Source organism: Typopeltis vanoorti, chromosome 9 (genome assembly GCF_054136105.1).
Source record: "Typopeltis vanoorti isolate ZY-2024b chromosome 9, IOZ_Tvanoo_1.0, whole genome shotgun sequence".
Classification (NCBI taxonomy): domain Eukaryota; kingdom Metazoa; phylum Arthropoda; class Arachnida; order Uropygi; family Thelyphonidae; genus Typopeltis; species Typopeltis vanoorti.
Genome location: NC_143557.1, coordinates 81,431,667 through 81,456,130, shown reverse-complemented (window position 1 = coordinate 81,456,130; position 24,464 = coordinate 81,431,667). Strand labels below are relative to the sequence as shown.

At 36.5% G+C, this 24,464-nt stretch overlaps 1 protein-coding gene across 1 annotated transcript in view; it reads left to right on the top strand.

Moving 5' to 3' along the window:
* Positions 1 to 885: 885 nt before the first annotated feature.
* Positions 886 to 24,464, top strand: part of LOC150103199 (protein tolkin-like) — a 159,963-nt gene continuing 136,384 nt past the window's right edge. The window contains exon 1 of the mRNA XM_090398127.1: positions 886 to 996. Coding sequence (XP_090254253.1) covers positions 948 to 996 — 49 coding nt within the window. The 5' untranslated portion in view covers positions 886 to 947. The remainder of the gene's footprint in view (positions 997 to 24,464) is intronic.

Sequence of the window (24,464 nt, the reverse complement as noted above, 5' to 3'; positions counted from 1 at the left end):
CTGTCCAGCTGAACCCTTTATTGGGAGTCGAGTTCTCTGCGCATGCGTGGTTTGTATGCTATGTTTAGCATTGTTACTATGTGGAAGCCAAGTTACAACTTGAAAGACAAACTAAAATAATAATAATAAAAAAGGGAAACAAATCTTCATCCCCAAAGAGGAGTAAAATCTTCCCCCCTTTGTGCTGGCCAATTGGTAAAGCACAGTCAGCTGTAGTGTCGAGACATATTATCATCCCCTCAGCTATCTACGTGCAGCTCTCTCTCTTTCTTTCTATCTTCCTGAAATCAATTTTCTTCTGTCGTTTTCGATATGAAGTTAGCATTTCAAAACAGGAAAAAACGAATTCCTAAAATGGTTTTTGTTTCCTGGATCAAAACAACGATCGAAGACGTTTCAGATCTTATTTTCTTTTTTTTTTCTCAAAATGCCTTTATTAAATGTGACTTCTGTTTCCGAATCGGAGAACATTTGAATGTACAGGAAAATATTCGCGTAGTTCACATAAGCAAAAAGAAAGTTAGAAAAAAATTAAAAAAAAAAATTCGAATTAATGAAACCGTTTAGAAATCAATAATAGCTTTTCTTAAATCCAAAATATGCTTAGTTACCTACATGTAAGCTCTTCATAATAAACAATACCAGAGCTCGTGAGTTTCAACAAATGGAACACCTTAAAGTAATATTGTACATTTCAACTATAGTAACCTTTTTACGTATTCCAACAATGCCATATTATATTACATCACATCCGAACAATAATAAACATCCAACAATATCAAACATGGCACGTGTTCTAACAATTGAAAACAATTTCATGTCAATATCAAAAGCTTCGAAGCTAGTGTTTAAATGCAATGAAATTGACATCCTTAATGCTAGTGTAAATTGCAAATGACTAGAAACAAACGCGTAACGAACATTATCTTTGTAGTACTTTAATAAAAATGGAGATTAGGGACGGAGAAATATCCAATGCTCTTCAAATTCCAAAAGGTACCCTTTAAATACTTTCTGTGAATTAATATTCTATCGTCTAATCATCTTCAAAATAACCGACTCCTAGCTAGAAAATTTTCATTAGGCGCACAAGCGCAGAACTGGCACCGCCAGAGGTGTATCATCACGCTATCGGAGAATGTCATCGAAACCCATCCCTGGGGATAATTCAGCAAGCCCCCCCCCCTTCGCACTCCTGTAGCGAGTAGATGGAACAGTTATGCTAATTGAGAGGCTTATGACGGTGCATTCTCCCTTACTGTATGAGTAAACTGATTTTCTCTGGATGTCCTGCAACTAATGTGTTATTGCCCACGACGCATGCGCCATCGGGGGAATGATGTAGCCAGATAAGTATCACGTCATGCTCAAGGCAAAACGTCTATAGTGTGAATATCTACGCACAAACGGGTGCGCGATCTCAACCCTAAGTTAATATTTATGTACTTTGCCGAGGTGTTTATAGCAAACTCATTATTGCTATCCTACGGCGTCTGGCTCCTGCGCGTGCAAGCGCTCTACTTTGGCCTCGTAATTAGCTCGTACTCATAGCGGCACTTGCATAGATGCAAGCGTGAAATATGCGCTGAACTATAATTCAAAACCGTTGACCTGTTCAGCCAGCGGTGATTATTTTCATTTGAATTATGTTTTGTGTTGATGTTCATTGGACCGGAAGTGAGTCCACTTCCGGTGATCGGTATAGGAAGTGATTGACTTCCGGTGATTCGCATCGAAGTTCAGCCGATGGAAATATTTTAATATGAATCGTGTTTCGTACTGATGATCATTCACACCGGAAGTGAGTGGATCACTTCCGGTGTGAATAGCCGATAGAAATATTTTAATATGAATCATGCTTTGTGCTAATGTTTAATGATACCGGAAGTGAGTCGATCACTTCCGGCGCAGAAATGACCGTATTTTTGAAGATTAAGTCATTTTCCAATATCTTTCCATAAATCAATCTTGGGGAAATGATGCAAACCAACCTCACATCCACGAAATTTGTACAAATCACTGCAATGTAGATATTATCCCTGTGCTCTTAACGTTTTAACTAGAATGCAGACTTGCTTTGGGATACTGTGACATTTCTTACGGTCACAGAAGGGGGGGGGGGGTGACATAGCAGATATTTGAAATTTCGCTACGGCAAAGTAGCGTTCCGTATTCAGACGCAGCCATGAAATTTCCATTCGTAACGCGAACTCATTCCCTGTAGGTAGGAGAGGGAGGGAATATGGGCAAATAGAGAAGCGGGAAGAGGGAAGAGAAGAAAACTCCAAGTGACATTACTGGGGCGTCTGACGAATAGCCACGAAAAAGTTTTATTGAGGCATTTCAGAGCGTTCCTATTTCACAGCACGTGCGTTGCTCCCACACCAGAGATAAAATGCGTCGGGGAAAATTGTTGCCTTGCTGAGAACAACACCGAAAAGGGGGAAAGGGGGGGGTTAACAATGTTTCCTTTAGGAACAGTCGTGAAAATCTTACGGAAGTCTAAATCCGTAAAAGATGTTGAGCTATTAATTGGCGTTCCTCCTATCCCCCCCCTAACGATCTTCTCGCCTTTTTGTTTTCAATTGTCATCCCCCCTTCCCAGTAACAAATCACTCAAGGGGTCACCTTGAAAAACTTAGAAGCAAATCGTTTTAAAGTTAGGAGTACCCGGACATTAATGGTCCATTTAGAATCCATTTGGACCGAAGTTTGTTAATGATGGGCGAGTTTTCAAGGTTTGTCTGTAAATGTACGAAAGTGTTAACAAGTTAGAATGAAAGAGTGAAAAAAATGAACGAAATAATTGATTTAAATCCACCTTTCGTACAAACCATAATTCTTTCCTCTCTTTTGAACTCAATCCCCCCCCCCATCGCTATTCGAGATGTGGATTTAACTCAGAACTCCATTACTGGAGACGAAACGATCTGTGATTAAGCAAACCCATTTTTCCTTCACTACTCTTTGTTTCCTTTGACAGTTACTTAAGAACGAACGTGCGATAAGAAGTTGGGAGAACGCAGATGGTCAAATTTCTATTTGGTGGTCCATTGGACCCAGGTGGTTACTGCGTACAGGGTGCAATTACAGCAAACGACCTAAAAAAAAAAAAAAAAAAATTCTTCAGTTAGCTTGAATGACAGGCCAACATTTCTTCGCTTGTGAAAAGTCAAGACTGACAAGAAAATGAGACAATTCTCACAGAAAACAAGTTCCTTTGTAGAAATAGGTTATTTTCTTTGTGCGCCCGGGAAAGTTAAAGAGTTCCACGTGACAAGTGGCTGAAGATGTGTGTGTGTGTGAGAGCCGCGGTTCTTATGGAGAAATAGGGCCAAATAGTTTTGTACTGAAACTGGAAGCTGTAAGAAGAATGCCTTCAGGGTTCTTGACAAGGAGTGGGGGGGGTGTTATTGCTTCTTCTAAAGTTTCACGTGTTCGAACTTTTAAAAGTAAAATGTCTAAAAGTTTTACCAAGTGATGTCCGGCACTAAAAATAGATAATAGCCACCTAGAGGGTTTCACAATAAACAGAACTGTTCCACTCTCTGATAGGCACATTTTATCTTTTTTTTTTTCTTTTTTTTTTTTTTACCCTTCAAGTCAAGTTGAGTTTATTTGTTAACTTTCATCAGCGTGTGTTCTTTGCGACTTTAGTTTTCTCCTTTGTGAATGGATAGGCCAGTGGAGAATGCAAGTCAATTAGCTGGAACAATGAGATGTGTTCATCTACGGAACAAAAAAAGCCAATTAATTAAGAAATCGGTATTATAATTTAGACATCTCTCTCTCTCTCTCTCTCTCTCTCTCTCTCTCTCTCTCTCTCTCTCTCTCTCTCTCTCTCTCTCTCTCTCTCTCTGTTTTGGGAGCCTCCGTGTCTCAGTCGGTATCCACAATGCCCTGGAGATGGGTTCGAATCCCTTTTAAGACGCGAAGAACCTTTATCAGGACTTTTCAACTGAAGGTGAGTTAGCCGGTCTCATACGAAGGTGGCAAGATTTTTCCTTTCTGGAAACTCGTTTTTTAATCCGCAAAACAAACAAATCGGACAGAAGAACACACGCCATTTACGGACGTCATACAATGACCTCATAATCTTAGTTGTTTCCGCGGTAAATTCTAAAGAAAACTTCTCTTTGTTTCTCTCTGTCGTTCTTTCTTTACCAGTGATCTTCGATTTGAACCTTGTCTGGTATATGGAGAACTTTTTTATATAAAATATTTTTAAAAAAGAAAAAATGTGGTAATGATTTTTCCCAATGAAATGAAGACGTAAATCGTCTCACATAGAGACGACAGGTGTTTTCCTCTTAAAGACTCGATTTTTCTCCTTCAAAATGGACAAACTGGCCTCAGAGCGCAGTTGACAGACAAGCCTGATATGTGAAATTCTAAATGACGCCAATTTTTCCACCTGAAACGTGTGTGAGCCCCTAAAAAATTGAGTTCTTGAGAATGAAACATAAATCAGCATTAAAATTCTAGCTGCAGGACCAACATAAAATTGTAGTTGAGGAAGGTGGTAAATTCACCCTCGGCAATTAACTCAATGATGCTAGTATTTTAGCGCAATTTGGGAAATGAAAAAATTCAGCGCCTACGTACGAGACCGGCTAACTCAACCTTAATTGAAAACCTCAAAATTCCTCTCATCCGAAACATAATTCGAACCCAAGTCTTTCTGTCCAAAAGTCACTCTTCTTTTTGACGACGCTACGGAGGGTACATCGCGTTGATAGTGAAATACCATTTCATTCCCGTCATCCAATGCGACAAAATAGCATTCCTTCTCCTCTCCAATCTTTCTTGACCTCCGTAACAGATGTCGGCGATCTTTCTGTAGTAACCACTCAAAGCAGAAACTGTTCTTATGCACGAGTCTGTCTGGAAAGTGACGAACACTTAAGAATGTCTTCGGAGCAATAAACATTTCTCTAAAAACCAAAAGTCACGAGCGATTTCACTCATCTACTGACGTCTAATAAAAATACGGGACTTCTGAATAGGTCGCATAAATTAAATAAGACAGATGGCGCTATCAGTCACTTGTGTTAGCGTTCTTTGAAAGTTTCCTTTTTTCTAGAAATAGGAAGGGGGGGGGGAACTCGCAACGTAATGTCTAAGGGATATCTGCCTCATTCCGAAACGAATTAAAGATGTGTCTGAATGAAAAATTCCAAAAAGACTGCATAGAAAGGTCATGTCTTCTCTTCGGAATAAATGATGTCCATCCTTTTCAGAGAACTTTGGCTCTAAAGCATCCCTATAATGATCTTCTGCGACTCCTTTTCTTCTTTTTTTATTTTCCCGGGAATGATTTATTTCTTTACGACTCAGTAATAAGACAACATGCAACCATGGAATGCATCCTTTGATATTTTCAACTCGTACATTCCTCTGCTAGGATAAAGTATTCCTGCAAGTAGACCAGTATTATAATATAAATATACTCGGAAAATGATTATTTATCCTTCTCTTCGCATCGCAACTTTTGTCAAAAGAAGTTTGTGGTGCAACTGTTGTGTTGTTCAAATATGGCTTTTCGGATGTCTCTGCTATAAAAGTTGCCTTTTTTTAAAGTGATTATTAATGTTTTGAATTATTTCTTTGAACTACTATCGTTTTACGACTAGTGTAAATGGGCACGAGGCTTATAGAAATACGGGTAGTTTTTCCGGATTTTATTTTATTTATTTTGTACTTAGAAATAATGCAATATATAACTGAGCATTAACTTTCTTTAATTGGAATGTTTTCTGTTAGATGGCGCCACGATAAACTTGATTTTTTTAAAAAAAAATGCATTTGTGATATAGTATAAAGCTTCATTCATCAGCTACTTAATAATAGTAATAATAATCCGACACGGGAGTCGAACCCAGGTTTTTCCAGCTAAAACGTTAACACTCGCTATATTATTCACTATTTCAAAATTATTAAAATAATCAATAATGTATAAGGAAATGTATATATGGAATTAATAATTATGTATATGATTAATAATAATAATAATTAATAAAATAATATATAAAATATCAAATTCTGACAATTGTGTTTGCAAAATTGATCGCAGTGCCGTCTGATGTCAAATCTGCATATCTGTCCTTCGGGTCACCGGAAGACGAAAACTTTTTTTTTCTTTTTTTTTTCTTTTTTTTTTTAAGACTAAAATTTCTTCTTATATATATATATATACTTAAATATATATATCACTGGATTATTTTAAATCTGCAAATTATTTTTCTACCTCGGCCCCTAGAAAAACGTATAGAAAGCTCTTGAATCGGAAAAGCCGTGTTTCAAATCATCTTTAGGATGTGAGAAACTTTTATTAACGTTTCAACTGAATGAGGGCATTAGCAGGATCTCATAGAAGCAACACTGTTTTTTCTTGAAAGAAACACTTGACCCCTCCCCCCTACCCCGGAGATCTTCCGTAAAAGACAAAAAGTCCGAAGATCATATCCAATTTATCGACTGATCTTACAGCCTTGGTTGCCTCTTGAATAATTCCAATCACTTCCGGTACTTTGAGGGGGGAGGGGGGGGGAGAAGATAAAAACATTTTTTTATTAAAATTATATTTGATTTCTTGCCGCTTATTTACCTGACAAAAGCAACCAAGTCCCGAACACTGGCGCTGTCTATGGACTTGACTGACCCTACATGTTACGTCATTGCAAAACTCAGTAAATCTTCTGTTTATTGTATTATCGTGTTCTATCCTTAAAATAATTGAAATTATTTGGATGCGAACGTATCTGTTGATTCAAATGACGTCATGTCTGCCAATCTTCACTTTCCTAAAACTACAGTATGACCCAAGAATTAGTTTTGCTACTTTTTCTTGATCTTTACTGTTTTTCTTTCGTCATCCTTTCTGCACACATAACCCAATTTTGTTCCACTCCATTATTTTCATTTTTTTATCCCCTCTTTAAACGCAAACATAATTCGCTTTATGTCTTGCGAGCTACGAGTGTGTGAATGCGCTAAATTGCCGGTGACCTTTTAACGAACTTTCACATTGGAACCTCTAAACTACAGTATCTGATTTTTTTTTTTTTTTTTTTTTTTTTTTTTTTTTTTTTTTTTTTTGCTAGATGGGAGAAGCAAAAATGCTTTTCATATTCCCCGTTGTCTGTAGAGGACAGTGTAAGGATAAGGTCTTATTGAGCTATGAGCTGTGATCATGGCAGGAGGGTAACAGCAATAGCCGAACCTCAGTTAGAACTTCATTGGCTACAGCATTGCCATCCATTACCTTCCCTGGGTACCCATTTTAGTCGCCTAGTACGACATGCATAGGCTCCAGTGGAGCTGGAATGTAAGTCAAGTCTTCTCTAAAAATTAAAACGATCCCCCGGACCACTCCCTACAAGTGGACGAAAGATGGTCCAACTCAGCGTTGGTTCCAGACAGTGACATCCGCTCCCACCACTGAACAGAATTGCTCATCACAATCGCTCATTCCAGGGAAAAGCATTCACCGACAAGCCCCCTCACGGGCCACGCCGGAGAACACCCTCCCAAGAGACTCAAAATGCCCTCTTAGGGCAATCCCCACCCGAAATCTAAGCGCCCCCTCCTCGCCGGGAGCAAATTTCATGAAGAACCTAAGAGAACGAAACTTTGTGTCCCATTTTATTCGCCTCTTACGACATGCATGGGCTACAATGACTCTATTCCTATCCCGGCCACCACACGGGGAAATCTGATTTTGATTAACGATTAACATTTCTGACTTCAAGGGTGAAACAAAATGCTTTTCACACTCCCCACTATCTGATAGGGAAACAGTGAGTAGAAAAATTTATGCCAATTGCTCGCCCTGAGCGGGCTTGGAGATTAAACATCAGAATTGGAGTTTAAGATGGCTTTTGGTCTTTTATGTTTGAAGTAATCCGTTGCTTCGTAATTTGCAGCTACTTGAACCAGTTTCTTGGGGGGGATGGGGTGCAGATGCTTTTGAAAAGAACTTTGTTGCTATAGTTTGCCGGAAAGTGTAAATACAGGGGACATCTGTGTCTCGATGGAGTTGCACATTTCTTATTAACCATGCAACGTTTAGGAGCATTCGTAGACATTTATTTTGCACACGTTGTAACTTGAGAATATTAGTATCACCGGTATGACTCCAAGCAGGAGAAGCGTAAGTAAGTATAGGACGAACCATCAGTTTGGAGATAAGTAGTTGGATTCTGGTGTTTAGTTTACTGTTCCTGTTGACTAGAGGATAGAGTTGAGCAATGGCTTTTGATGTCTTTATACAAAGAGCCTTGATATGGCAGCTTAAAGTTAGCCTTCTGTCCAGTGGTACACCAAGGGATTTGACTTCTGTTTGCCAAGGGATTTTTGTGTTAATCAGGAAGATGTCCCATTTAGGAAGCATCGGTCTTCTGGTGAATAGCATGGCTATGCTCTCCATTTGGCGAACCATTTTTCAATCAGTGATAGGTTTTCTCGCAGTTGTTTGATGGCAAGATTTGGCTGTAGAGATCTGGCTAACATTGTTGTATCTCTGCGGAAACGGTCATGATAGATGACAATGGATTGTGCGGAATATCACACATGTATATGGAAAATAGAATCGGGGCTAGTAAGGTTGTGGGACTCCAGTCAAGATAAGTTTCAGTGCTGATACCGCACCGTTGATCTTGATTTGCATAAGCCTGTCAAAAAGGTATGATTTAATTAGGTGAACCATTTCTAATGGAATTCCAGTTGAGATCAGTTTATGCAGTAGTCCGAAATGCCAAATTTTATCAAATGCACTGACTATGTCAAGGAAATCAGCCCCAGTGCATTGATGCCAATTGAGATGTATTCGACTAATCTATGTAGCTGTTGTGTGGTACTATGGAATTGACGGAATCCAAACTGCTCTTTAGGAAGAATGTTTAACTTGTGTACGGAGGGCCCAAATTTAATACCCTAATATATATATATATATATATTAGGGTATTAATTACCGCATCTCATGGTCGATATATATATATATATATATATATATATATATATATATGATTTTGTCCTTATAAAGACTGGCTTAAAGGGGCGAAACAAGAATGCTTTTCATCTTCCCCGTTATCTGCAGAGAACAGTGTAGAGATAAGGTGTTATTGTGCTATTAAAGCTCTGATCATATATATATATATATATATATATATCTGATATATATATTAGGGTATTAATCACCGCATCTCACGGTCGATATATATATATATATATATATATATATATATATATATATATATATATATATATATATATCTGATATAACAAAAAATCCAACTATTCCAAAGTTATTTAAAAAAAGAAAAAGGGTCTGAAGTAAACTTGCCATAATTTTTCCAGTGAATGAAAATAACCATCGATAGCTTATCTATTGACGCGTTTCTTTAAAGGATACTTTATTTTTTTTAAAGAATATTAAAATGTAAATTTTTATTGCGTAATATCTCAATTTTGATTAAGCTATTACTTTTTTAAAATTTAAAGATATCGAACTTATAATAATAAATATGCTGTATAGTATAAGAGAGTGAGAATGATGAACAAAGTATTTACTATAAAAAAGTAATTCTTTTAAAATAAATAAGAAGGTAAATTAAATAAGTTTTATATTTTAAAATCTTTAATTTATTTTGGAAATTATACGTTTTAATTTAAATTAAAAAAACACCTTTTATTTTTTAATATAACTTTTTTTATTAATAACACTAGAAAGCAAGTTGTACGAAGAAGGACCGTGAGATGCGGTGATTAATTAATACCCTTGGAGGGTAATGGAAGGCAATGGTGTAGCCAATGAAGTTCTAACTGAGGCTCAGCCATTGCTGTTACTCTCCTGCCATGATCAGAGCTTTAATAGCTCAATAACACCTTATCCCTACACTGTCCTCTACAGATAACGGGGAAGATGAAAAGCATTCTTGCTTCGCCCCTTTAAGCCAGTCCTTATAAGGACTGTACGAAGAATTCCTAAGAGTCTTCATTAGAAATTTGACAAATATATTTTTTTACTTTTTTTATAAAAAAATATATTTTTCCGCAGTGCATTTGGCCTTTAAGAAAAAAATCTTTAAATAGCACTCTCCAAAGTGTGGTTGAGTACTTTGAAAGCGATCAACTTTCCACTTAACGCCATTCAACACTTAACAACCTCATTTAGTTTCAATAGCGGCGCTTTTAATGCATAACAAGCTGGCTAGAATCATCTGCTAGCGATGTCAAATGCAGTAAAGAAACGTATTGACCTTTCACTAGTCTAAGATATCATCAATATGGTAGAAAAATCACAAAATTCCGAGAAAGGAAAGAAATAAAAGCCAGAAGCCTTGCATGGCTCGTTGAATGTGGCATTGTCTGTCTGCAGGGAAGCCATTTACTCGGTAGGATAATGAAGCGCAATTGCACCGATAAAAGCCATCTGCCCCTGTGCGGTCAAGGGTAGTTCCTGCTGCGGTGAAAACCAATACATTCTCACGTCATACAATACAAGACATGGATGGTTAACAGCACTTGACACACAATAATAAAACCAAATAGAAATTCTTACCAGTCGAAATATCTTATCAACATTTCTGGGTTTAAATGAACAAGGAGGCTTCTGTATTCAAGTAATGCCACCTGGTGATAGATGGACGCATTTTATTAGCTTAATAGGCAGTTAGTATTTAAAAGAGATATGTGAGAGAAGGAATTGAATGTACAAATAATAATAGGAATTAACTAGCAGTGCATTTATACGTTCAATTAATAATAGTAATAGTAGATAGCGTACTCGCTCTCCAATTGACAGGCTGGTAGTTCGAACTCCGAAGTGGATGTTTGTGGTTATCGCTTTCATGTGGATGAGTGGGTAGGTCTGATGCACGTGATAATAGATAGTCATCCCAGTGAATGAACAGAAAGCTGTGGAAGTTGCCTTTTCTAGTTTGATAGAATAGTTATTCAATAGATAGATAAAGGAAGGCCGACATTACCAGGGAACGCAAAGATAGACTTTATTTAATAGACACAGACGGACAAAGAATAATCACCAAGATGACTTTTAATTTTGTATCACTCATTGCCTTCATCCCGTAAGCGAACGAATTAGTTCATTTGCTAATGTCTTAAGTACGAGACGCTTAATGTAATTTTGGGAATGAAATTTCTCGCTTCCCTGACTTCAGATTTCGTTTCATTAATTGAAAACATCAGTTCAACTTTGAATACAAAGCAAAAATGCTTTCTACAGCAACCTAATGAGTTCAATTACTCTCTTCTCCACATTGCCCTTCATCTCTGTGTTTCTTCATGCTCTCCAAAAGGCACATTAATTCCTGAAGATTGCGAGAAAGTAATGAACACATATTGATCCCATTCTGTTATCGCAAATATGGCAGTTTCCATTGTTAAAATATCTTGCCTGTACTAACACGCGCGCACGTAGGCACGCAAGCAATCAACAATGACATAATTAACTGTTTTCCCTCCAAATCACGCACGTGCTCTTTCAACTGATGGTGAAATAACCGGGTCTAATATGGAGATTTTAGGGTTATGTCAAAATTTTTTTCATTTCCTGGAGAACAGACAAACCCACCAGGAGCACACACACGCAATTAATAGACTAACAACAACAACACACGTACACATGGTTTTCAACTAAAGATGATATAACCGGTCTAATACGCTGGTGATAGGGTTTTAACAATAGAACCATGCGTTCTTTGTAACTTTAGGTAGGAGATGATGTTCATCGCCCGGTGTGACACCACACCCTGATTATTGAAGGTCTTTGAAAAAGTTTCATGCTGTGTAAAAAATAAATAAAAATACAAAAAAATGTTAATTAAAAAACAGAAAAAGCCTTAGCTCACTCAATGCAAAATGTACTATACGTTTGCATATATCAGTAGGGATTTTCATTCGTAAAACAGCCAAACAGCTCACAAGAACACACACACACACACACACACACACACACACACACGCAGTTGACAAACTAACCACAATGACAACAACAATGCCCAAACACATAATGAAAGAACTGATGATGTTGTAATTCCGCGTACATTTTGAATATTTATCTCCATCCTCATCTATACAAAGAAAGGAATTTCTTCCAGTTTCCCTGGTGGGCCCTGGTCGCTAATGCAAACATCGTTAATCCCGACTGCAGAAAGCCAGTCTGGTGTTGTTCGAGAGGTAACTCTTATTCATCTCTTCATACAGGGTGCCCTTGATTGTGTGATCAATATACTACACGCTAGGGTATTGATTTATCTTCTTTTTCACGAGGGGATTCGTTTTTTATGGAGTAATTACGGCCTGCATCAATTTTAGCAGAAAATTTGGAAGACGTCTTCCAACATTAAGTTCTTATTAACTCTGCGTTTCCCTTATCTTAAGAATTTTGTACTTGCTTTATTTATTTAACGTTCGCTACTCAATATCCATTAGCTCTACTCTAGTATAGCTGTTTCTATAAATATTTTTTAAAAAAAAAAAACATGTAAAGGCCAAAAAAAAAAAGAAGGAAAAGTTAAAATAAAAATGTGCATAAGGATTTGTTGTCAATATCATTCATTTTAGAGAAGCGCCATCCTGTGACTCTAATACTAACTACATAAAAATAAAATTCACGCCAAATACAACAGTAGTTATTGCTATGGACATCATCTTAGTTTTGTAGATGGTGTGGTTTGACAAAAGATTTTAGGGAATTAACTACACACAGCTGATAATGGAATATGTAATTGTACTATAGAATGGTAGTACGTTGTTGTTTTTAAGTAATAATTCATAAAGTAGTATTTTTTACGTAGATTTTAATTTTTAATATGCACAACTGCATAACAAGTTCCCTTCTATTTGAATCGCCTGTCAAAAAAAAAAAAAAAGGGGGGGTGACCCTCTTGGGATTCTGTGCACCAGTGGCTTCTCATGTTGGCTCTGCAGATCTCCAAACGCAGACATCTGGTTCATCTTTCCTTTTCTATGCGTGCATTGATGGATGGTAGAGATTGAAAAACGGCACAATTCAGAGATGATGGTTTGCCATGCTACGACTATGCAGCACAGGTCGGTAATCCTCCCGAGAGTGCACATGGCTGTATGTGATTCGAGGACTATTCGCGATACATATTTCATTATTTTGCTGATCGCGAAGTGAGCCCGTGCATCGAACAAGCAGATAAATAAATGGATACAGAGATGCATATATTCCTCTAAACCACTCCTTCGTTGATTGTATCTGTGTGCGTGCGCGCATGCGTGTTAATTTCAAATTTCACCAGCTTGTGTTCATTTCATCCTTCTCTTACAAACAGCTTTTCTTTGTTTATTTGTTTAAATCACTTTTGGGATCCTATAGGGATTTTTCAGCTACGTAAGTTCTGTTGCTTGCTTCTAACCACGTTTTTTTTTTTCCTTTCCCATTCTTTCTATCGAACATGTAACTTCCGGCTTTGTCTTCGTTCGTAATTTGAGTGTTGTTATTAGATTGTGTTCCGTCTGGTGCTTCGCTGCCGGCAATAATGTCGGAAACGTCTGTAAGGAGCTTGCGTTGCTACTTTCGCTCAGGACTACAATCGATTAGATATCTCAAATCACAAAACCACTTTCAATTATTCCCCACATGAACTTAAACTTTCATTCTGCGATCGGAGAAATCAACTTCGCCGGGAATCGCTTCAAAGAATAGATCGACGATCTCCGGTAAGGATCCGCCAACCGCTACACACACCACAATATAAAACTCAATGTAATGCAATATATAAAGTACACAAAACGTCTTGTATGTCGTTCATATTCCTGTAGCGTAATCTTCTCTCTCTTTCTGTCTCTTTCTGAGAGGTATTTCTTTCTTAGGAATGTCTTGTTATCCAAGATTTTTTCCTTAACTGTACCTGCTTCTTTCTTTGAGTTTTTCACCTCTTCTTCTAAATCTCTTTCAGTTACTGCTTGTATAGATGTGTTGTCTTACACGACTAAGATTCCTGGGATACTTTCCGTGTTCGTCTTACCTTTCACTCGCTTCTCTTACTACAATCTTGCATCAAATCTGGTGCATTTTTTTTTTATTTCTTTCATTTTTATCTTATTTACTTCTCCCTTATTCCTAAAAGAGGATAGAGACCTCTTTTAGGGATTTTTTAGACTTTCTTTAGAGAATTCTTTGTGAATTTTTCATCTAAGACTTCTTTGGTCTACCGAATCTTAAAATATTCTTATAATCTAATCAAATAGTGTCTGTTTTTTTTTTTTTTTTTTTTTTTGTCTTGCCCATCGGCATCTTTACCACTTGCTATTGACCTTCCTTCTTTATTGAATCCATTTTCTTTTCATTTACTGCCTAGTAAAATGTCATCCCATAAGTGCACGGTCGATCCCTTTATCCTGTCTCTACAGTTTTATTCATCTTTATCTTTGAGGCTATCGGAAGATCTTTGAAGGAAATGTTGCAACAAAATGTTTTACGATTTTTACCATACACTTCGTGTCTTAGAAAGATATACATCTCTAGAAAGCTTTGTGCTCGTCAATATAAACGAAAAAAAAAAAAAAAACTGTTCTATTATCAGTAATAATTGTTGGTCAGAGTTTCCCACGCGAGGTATTGTTATATTCATTGTTATAGACATGAATACTAAAAGCGCTATTGTTTGTCAGTTTACAATATTTCTAATTTTACAACAATGGCGCGCAGATGCAAAAAAAAAAAAAAAAAATCCAATTGTTGCTGCATCATTGATGGCTAAAATATCGACAAGTAAACTTGGATGTAGATATAATTTAAAGATGACGTATTTCGAAATTGACACTAATTAATTAAATTTGCAATCCAATATAAAGTTTCAGTTACAGGATACACAAAACTAAAAAAATGCAACCTACTTATCGGTTTAGTCTTAACATTTCTAATTTATTCTACCGTAAAATTAAAGGTTTAAATCAAATAGACAAACACAACCGAAAAAAAAAAAAAAACTGAATTAATATCTTTGCCTCGGGTTATCTTGTACGCGCATTATAAACAGTCCATTTTGTGCTTTTAAAACACACTTAATATTCGTTACTTAAATCTCTTTGTTAATAAATGCGAAAGGAAGTCTACGAAGTAATTATCAGCGATTAATTTTGTTTCCATTAACTCTGATAAATATTTATATCTCGCGAAATAATCTACCGAGAGGATTTTCTTGAGACGGAGAAGTAACAGTAAAACTATAATAAGCGTCAAAGTTTTCTTTTATTATTATTTTCGTATAAGAAAAGATAAATCCGATGCTATTGTGTTCAGAACAAAAGAAAAAAAAGTATGTTTCTGTCTGCAATCTCGTTTCCTCTAGGGAATAAACTAACACTAACCACTCAGTAAGTTTTTTTTTTCTTTCTTTTTTTCGTGCCTTTCTTCTCAATTCTTGTTACAAACTACAAAAAAAAAAAAAAAAAAAAAAAAAAATTCGACACTTTCATGGGATTTCTCCAACATTTCAACTGATACGGAGATTTCAGTTATGGCTTGTAGAATATTTTCCATTCTTCTTAGTTTCACGCGCGACTACGGAAACTCATACATTCTTTGAAGGACTTGCTTTTCTTTTCTGTTTCCTGCGTTTTTCAACCTTACAAAAAAATGGTCACACTTCTCGTCACTTCAGTTCTCCATTACTCAAAAAAAAAAAAAAAAAGTTCCATTTTTTTTTTTCCCCTCCATACCGAGAAAAAGTCTTACTCGAGTGAAATATCTTTAAAAAAGTGCGTTGATTTATTTCGATATAATAGTCCGTCTTAAAGTCCGTGCTATCGCAAAAACGTGTTAAAAATCGCGATAGTAAGCTAATAAATAAACGGCATTTCTCATTTAGGTGGTAGATGATTTTTATCGACCGATGTGACACCACTACCGCTGGAGGAATGAAGTGGCATAAAAAAAAACCAAGAACGGTTTTAAAGTAAGACTTCCGGTTTAATTTAGCTAAGTTGGTCTTATAACACTCCGATCATTCAGCCGTGGTGGCGTCACATCGGGCGGTAAAAATCATGTACCACTTAAACGCGAGATCTCCTTTATCTATTAGTTTCCTATTGCATCTTTTTCTAACACAGTTTCGTGATAAATAAATACGTATTTAAATAATAATGATCAATGCTACTAATAATAATAAAACCGATTTTATTTGTATGTAATTGACCCGCATAGTGGATCAAATCTAATTCATTTCAACTGTTTCCCTCACTATCAAAATACACTCAATGGATGAATGCGCACGCACATACCCGTATGTTGCCATTTGGCAACTTGCCACAAATAGAACCAGCATTGTTTGAAAGAATTGGCTAAATGCCAAAATTGAAAGGTGACTACAAGATTTTTACGTAATGAAGTGTGCTAATTTGTCAATAGAGAGAAGAGAATTAATAGCAACTCATCCGATAAAAGTAGAAAGCGTGTGGATATTTCGATATGTCTACATCAATTTTTGTCTTGGATTACAAGGAATATCTGTAGAAAGTCTATTGAAATCGATAGACGATAAATCATCTTAGCAATAAGTCCCGTTTAACCACAATAAGAAAAGAGAGAAATCAATGCTAAGCAAGACGATAGTAGGATACCCCCCACACACATTCTCCAACTCCAATTTCCCTGGTAAAAAATAAATTAGCAGGTGAACAGATGCAATTGATACACTTCTCTCATTTTTATCTCCAACTACATTACTAACCCTACATTTTTCTATACATTTAGAACACAATGAGGTACTTGCAGCAAAAATGGACGCAGGGTAAAGGGGACCTAGTTTGGGTAAAGATACTCGCAAACACATGGGAAAAAAAAGGAAAAAGTAAGAGTGGCGAACTTGAATCCACTAGTGTTGTTTGTGTAAAATTTGTTAAAGACTCCATGGCAAGTTTATGAGTAAAATAGTGAAGTCAGCAGGTGCTACTTTTTCAAAATTTTTTGTAAAATTCTAAATTAAGTAGAACTTGACATGTTAAAAACTTCGAAAGTTACGTTTTAAATACCATAAATAATATACAGTGTTATTTTAATTTAAATGCTAACGATTACAGTAAACAGATAATGTGATTTGGAGTTGTTTTTAAGTTCGTTTAGCAAGCACAGAATTATATGGTATTGATCAATAACTCTCAAGTTATTGATCTTCTCTCTCTCTCTCACAAAGAATGGCGGTAGGAAAGGATCTGAATCAAATGATCTGTCACAAAAATTAATAGAAAACGCATCGCCCAAAGAGGTAACACACGAAAGCGACGAAGACTCCGCAGTCATCGCAACCAACTTCAGTGGATGTTGTTGTTCGAGGCGAGTTCGGAGTGTCACTTGACATCCACGTGCCAATGGGGTGCACGGAGTGGGTCTCATTACCCAGTAGGAGTTTCGCGTATCGATTATCTAGTTAAGACGATGTTTTTTCTCCACTCCTTATTCGCAGCCTTTCACAAACCACACATCCCTCCTCACTCGGGGTGACTCCCCACGGGGTCCATTTGTCAAGCGTTCTTCTTCTTCACAAAAGCCATCGAATGTCACACACACACACACACACACACACACACACACACACACACACACACACACACACACACACACACACACACACACACACACACACACACACACACACACACACATTCGGAGAATCGTCTTGGAAAACTGCTGCTACTGCCGCCTCTAGAGGCGATTAATATCTGTTACTCGGTTCACGGGGTGAAGAGCGATACTAGCGACGCACGTGATTGATATACTGGTTATCGCTCGACTTTGTCTTCACCTCGTATCAAACACGAAGTCCTTTTATCAGACCAACAGTTTTCCTTTTGTGTAGTTTCAAATTCTCACAAAAGAACACAGGGAGCAGCACTTGTAGTTACGTGTGGCGCACTCAAAGCGATTGGTATTACAGAATTGTTTTTACGCATGCCTACCAGCACCAGATTAATATCAAATTTAAATGTAATAATAAATAAGTAGAAAAATGTTAAATTTATATGTAATAATATATAACATTAAATTAGAAAAATTACGAAATAATCAAAGTTATGCAGTAAACAATTATGTTTGAAAATAGCATTATTATACAAGGACACCATTTGTTAGAACAACAATTGAACCTTGAAAGTTTCGGCTTATGCTTTACCCTTGATATAGCAATCGACCGTGAGATGCGGTGATTGATTCATTCAATCCAATACCCTTGGAGGGTAGTGGATGGCAATGTTGTAGCCAATGAAGTTCTAATTGAGGCTCGGCTATTGCAGTTACCCTCTTGCCATGATCAGAGCTTTAATAGCTCAATAACACCTTATCCCTACACTGTCCTCTACAGATAACGGGGAAGATGAAAAGCATTCTTGCTTCGCCCCTTTAAGCCAGTCCTTATAAGGACTACCCTTGATATATGTTTTATCCTGGATATAATTTACTTTGATATGATTTGTAAGTAAATTCTGAAGCGGCATTTTCATTATAATACAAAATCACTCCAGGAAAAGAATTATCAGTGAAAAAGATAATATTTATTTAAACAGAATTAAGTATAAGACTGACTGAAAATAAAAATTGTGGCGCAACAATATGACCAAATAAACGTATGCTGAGTGGCTCTTATAGCGTTTGTAATTGTTCATAATTGTATTTTCAAATGTCTATGGTTTTGTTGTTTTCAAGAGGATTATAACGATGTCTGCAACAAATTTATGTTATTCAAAGAATTCCATCGAGTGGTGGTACTGTATAACTTTTGACAAAAAGTTAGGTCAAAAGAGTATGTCAAAAGTTAGAGCGCTTTTACGAAATGTTAACCTTTAGACGCTATAATTGTATGTTGCCTAATTTTACCATCACAAAGGGTTCAATTGAAACTAACACGATAATTATCATCGTGCATTGTGATGATTACTACTCTGCTTGTTGGAGGCCTGAATTGGCTTAAAATTAATAATAATTTTCTCTCTAAGGCAGGGTTTCCGGATTATCTAAACCTTAAACCCGTCATTGCTTTTAATAGATTCTGCTTACTTAGTCAAAAATCAAATGTCGCGTTTCAGCCATGCTTTTTGAGAACTAATTAATAGAGTCGTGTGTTGAAGAATCATACATTTCAACGTGTATAATTCTGTTAATTAGGAAATGAAATTTCTTTTCAACTGTTGTATATGACACACACACACAGTGAATGCATGCATGTGTAATAATATGACTGAGCACAATACCTTACGTCATGAGTTTTGCTGCTTTTGTTCAAATGCATTATTGAATATTTCCTCACTAGATGTCAGCACACATACATAGATGTTACTCCACATAAATAAATAAATTCTAAACATAGCAACAACTTATTAACTTTTATCTCTAAAAATATATTAAAATTCATACGAATAATTCATTGCCTATTAAAATTCATTCAATAAAAATCTAGCAATGTGATCAATACTTTACAATAAAGAAGTGCAATTACATTTTCAGCTTAATATTTGACTTCATGTGATTTCACTGGTGTAAGGAGCATCACATATCAGTCCGTTGATTCTTGAAGCCGTCCTTCTTGGCAGCTCCAAGACTTCACGACTATAGTTAGACTGATTGCCTCGTAACCATCTCCTCCTATTCCGACGCCATTCTTGTGTAAGGATTGTATTATTCTGTTTACAATCATTGCAATCCTGGTGGCGGGGAAACTCGGAGATTAAAGACATTATCCATCGATATATTATTATTAAGAGAGAGACCTCCAGGGAGTCAGGGACTCACTACACGCACCAGCTATCGTACTTATTCTTGAATTCATTCACACTGCTTGCACTCACAACATCCAATGGCAATCCATTCCAATCATGCACCACCCTCTGAGAGAAAAATCTAGCCCTCACCCCTTCTTAGCTTTCAAGGATGCCCTCTCGTCCTTTCCACACCCTCCATAAATTGAAAAATTCCGTCCATTGAAATCCTCTATAACCCTTTCAGAAGTTTGTAAGTCTCAATAATATCACTCCTCTTTCTCCTGTTTGCTAGTTTCTGCAATCTACAAATTCTCAATCTGTCTTAACACTCTCCTTTGTACTCTCCCCAATATATCAGAATCACAATGGAAACCAGACCTGCGCACAATAGTCCAAGTGAGGTCTTATCAAGGCCTTGTAAAGAAGCAAAATGACATCCTTATCTTTACATGTGAATGTTCGTTTCAGCATTGAAATTATCTTTTGAGTTGTATTTGCAATCTTTACCACATGGTCCCTAAACTTCAATTTCCTATCTATTAACACTCCAAGATCCCTAGCCTCATCAGTTTCTTCTAGCCTAAATCCCACCAATATAATAAGACATTGGATATCTAATCACACCAAAGTGCATGGGCTTACATTTATTAACATTGAACTGACAGCTATTTTCCCATGCCCACAGTTCCAGCCTATTCAAATCATTGTGAACGTACTGCATATCAGTTGCATTTTGATTACCCTACCTATCTTTTCATCATCAGCAAATAGCTGTATATTGGTTATCAAACCCTTCCCAATGTTATTAATGTACAGATTGAATAACAGTGGACCAAGCACTGATCCTTGATGCACACCACTGGTTACCTTAAATTTTGCACACTCACATCCCCCGTATACCACTTTTTGATATCTGTCAGTCAGTCATCCTTTTATCATGCTAATATTGTATAACCCAAACCCATTTTCTCCACTTAATACAACAGTCTGTCATGTTGTATTCTGTCAAAAGCCTAAGCAAAATCGAAAAGTATCATGGTATATCCATTCCCCTTGTTTAGTTCAATAGTAACATTGTTATAGAATGTGAGCAAGTTGCTCAAACATGATCTTCCCTTAGTAAACCCATGTTACTGCGTTCGATTCCCGTGTTACTTATTGCAAAGTAGAGATTCACTGTCAACCCATTTCTGAATGCGGGTCCTAACTATTTTTTTCAAAATCTTCACCACCACTCCTGAAATACTAATTGGTAGATAGTTTTATACATCGGTCTTTGCACCACCCTTGTGCAATGGAATTACGATACTTTCTTTCCACTCCTACGGAATCTTCCCTCTTCTGAGACGCATATGAAATAGCCTGGTCAAAGGTATGCCAGGTTCAGCTGAACACTCGTTTAGCACACGTGCTGATATTCCATCAGTCCCTATTGCTGAATTCTCATTCAGCTCTAATACCTCGGCCTCACACACCTGCATTTCTTCATCTAGTGAAGAAGTAAGAGTGAGCTCAATGTTGCGTTCACCAGGTTGATAGCTTTTAACAAAATGGGTACACATTAGTTGAACAAGCTCTTCTGCATCTGTAATCCTCACATCATCAAGATTTAGAAGAGTTATTCTTTCATATTCATTCTTTCTTTTACTTGCAGCATATCGATAGAATTCTTGTGGGTTGTCTTTAGCACGCAGAGTCGGTTTCTTTTCATACTCAGACTTTGATTTCCGTAAACAGGTATGATATTCTAACCTGCTGCTTACAATTTTCATAACGGACGTCATCCTTATGCAAACGATATTCCTTCCACATCGTCCTCTTTTCTTACGAATCTCTTGCTTAATAAGATTACACATCCATTTGACTCTTTCTCGTTTTATTCTTCGAACTCTCGGGACACATTCTGATATCGCATCATTTAAATATTGTTTAAATGCTTCCCATGCACTCTCCATATTCTTTTCATCCAGCAACCGATCCCATCCCACTGAACTCAATGTACTCCTCAGTTGGTCATCATCATTTCCTGCTTTGTAGTTCAATACAGAATATTAGTTTGCGTAACTTCCACAATATCAAAAATGTTGAAATTATCAGTAAAACTATTTAAAGGCATTTTATTTTGGAACTGTGGTGGGGTGTTTTATTCTTTTTTTTATATTTTATTTTCTTTCTTTCTTTTTTTTCCTTTTTTTTCATGTTTTGCTTGGCATAGTTGTTGATACATTAACTCATCGGTTACCACGTTTTCTCTCTGAATTTTTATTGTTTTTTATTATTATTATTTTTATTGCTATATTTGCAAGGTCTGTAACGTGATCAACAAGCTGCAGTAATGGCGCATGTTAGAAATTGATAAAAAAAAAAAATAATAAAATAAAATGTGCTAATACAATAATGCAAGTCCAGCGCCTAAGCCTATTTGAGCAACCTCACTCCATAGTTCTTGTATCTTTGTTTTCTTATTTCAATAGAAGAGCCTCCGTAGCCCAGTCGGTAGACGAAGCCCTTTGGTCGGAAAGACTTGAATTCGATTCCCCCCCATGTCGTTACTAGTTTCTTCCGACTAAAGGTGGGTTATCCGGTCTCATACGGAGGTGGAGGGTTTCCCTCATGTTTTTTTATTTCGATTTACGATGACACTGCTAAATTCTTTTACGTAAACGTCATCATTAGAATCTGTAAAAAGTTGAAGACATGAAAGAAATCACTTTATAGATTATTTTCCTTTTTTAAAAAAATTATTGATTGGAATTACGATCGAAGCGACTAAAGCTAACAGACTAGTTTATTATGTCCAACTTCAGCCAATCCTATCTGCTTTCAAGAATGAAAAAACCCGATTGCCAGAAAAAAAACTCTCCACCGCATCGACTAACTCATCTTAGAATGTTTTTTATTACTATTTGGCAGTTTGTTGCATGTTTCTAATTAGATGTTGAAAGGCAGACATTTTTCTTTTTTTCCTGGCAGATGAGACAATGTGGGATTTACTCGCATCATTTATATTCCAAAGTTTACTTTTACTGTTTATGACTTGATGGCATTGTTTTGATGCGTGTAAGCATGATTTATCAGTCTCGTCCCTTGAGAGAGGTCTTTTGGAAAATGTCAGGTAGTTAGAAATGGGCCGAAGGTCCAGGAATGACTTCAACTTTCGCGTAAGCTAAAAAATATCAATGAGTTCAATTGTTATAATAATAACGATTGAATATTCAAATATTACTATTTGTATTGAAACACATTTTAGGACTGTTTATGATCATCTCCCTTAGTTTTTTTTTAAGAGGCGTCCATCCAAGAAAGTTTTTTGTTATAAACCTATAGCACATTCTTATTGTGAATGGGCTAAGATTTATTCCCCATTTCTATATATATTTTGTATTTTTATTTATTTTTACCTGACCATAAACCCTGTTCTTGAACATGAAACTTTTAGAAGCTAATTCAGGCCTTCGATATTTTATTTATTTATTTTTTTGCTATTGTTAAAGTGAACTCTAAATTGTACCGAATATATACAACTATTTTAAATAATAATAATAATAATAAAAAAATTCCACCTAGATCCTTTCATGTCAAGTTATTCTAAAAAAAGACTTTTATTTTTCTGTTTTGGATACTCCCAACTTCCAATATTAGCTTTTTCTGACCCAGTTTCTTTGATTTTTTCACGCAGCGTGCAAAAAACGACAACAATGCCCAGCATACAAACAATACACGAAATACGAGCAATATAAATGCGAGCAAGGCAGCTCAGGATTGTTCTGTGCCTAACTCTCCCATTACAATGGACGTCCAGGTTTGGCGCCACGTAGGGCTGTGTATCGAGGCGATAAACGATTGTCACAGTACCCCCTAAAAGTCAGCGTATTGAGTATCAATGTCAGTAAAATGATCAGTAAACAGAATCCGTTTTTTATTTTCTTTTTTTTCCCTAAAGAAGTTCTCCAGCAACCATATTATGGAGATCCCCTTCTTGACAAGTTAGCAGGAGTTATGAATCCCCTGTCATGTGAAAAGATAAATCACTTACCTTCATTGAGACAGAAAAAAGAGGTTCAAACCTAGCATTAAACCCGTCTGGAACTCACCTCTGCTGTCTTGGGTCGTTGTTGCAAAATGACATATCGCATCGAGCGCCTTTTTAAGCACCGAGATGCCCACCGTGAACAGATCATAAAGTCAAAAGTTTACCGAAATCTCCGGGCAGGGATGCGACTTAATGGCGTATGCCCTGAAGGACTGCATCGAAAAGGGACTGCGAGAAAGAGCGAAGGTATTAGATTAAAAAGATAAATTATCACGTCTCTTACTTTCCTTCGGATAACTGCGATTTTTTATTTATTTATTTATTTGATTTGAATTATAGCAATGGAATTTTGGATCGTAGTAGATGCAGCCTTTTATCACAGATAAAATTACATGGGGGAAAAAATAATATATATTTTTAGTTCTAGATTAATACCGTAGGGCTAGCATAAAAGAGTGACACAGTTAGGCTTAATTCTTTTTTTTTTTTTTTTTTTTTTTTTTACTATTCGTTAATGGTTCGTCTGCTATGTCATTTTTAAAGATTTCGAAACAGTCATAAAATAATTATATCTATCTATTCTATACAATTACGTAACAATATTATGTATCCATTGTTGTACAAGACCAAATTCCAGCTGTTCATTGGTTAGGTTTACTGTCTACGCATTGTTGCAGTACGTATTGTT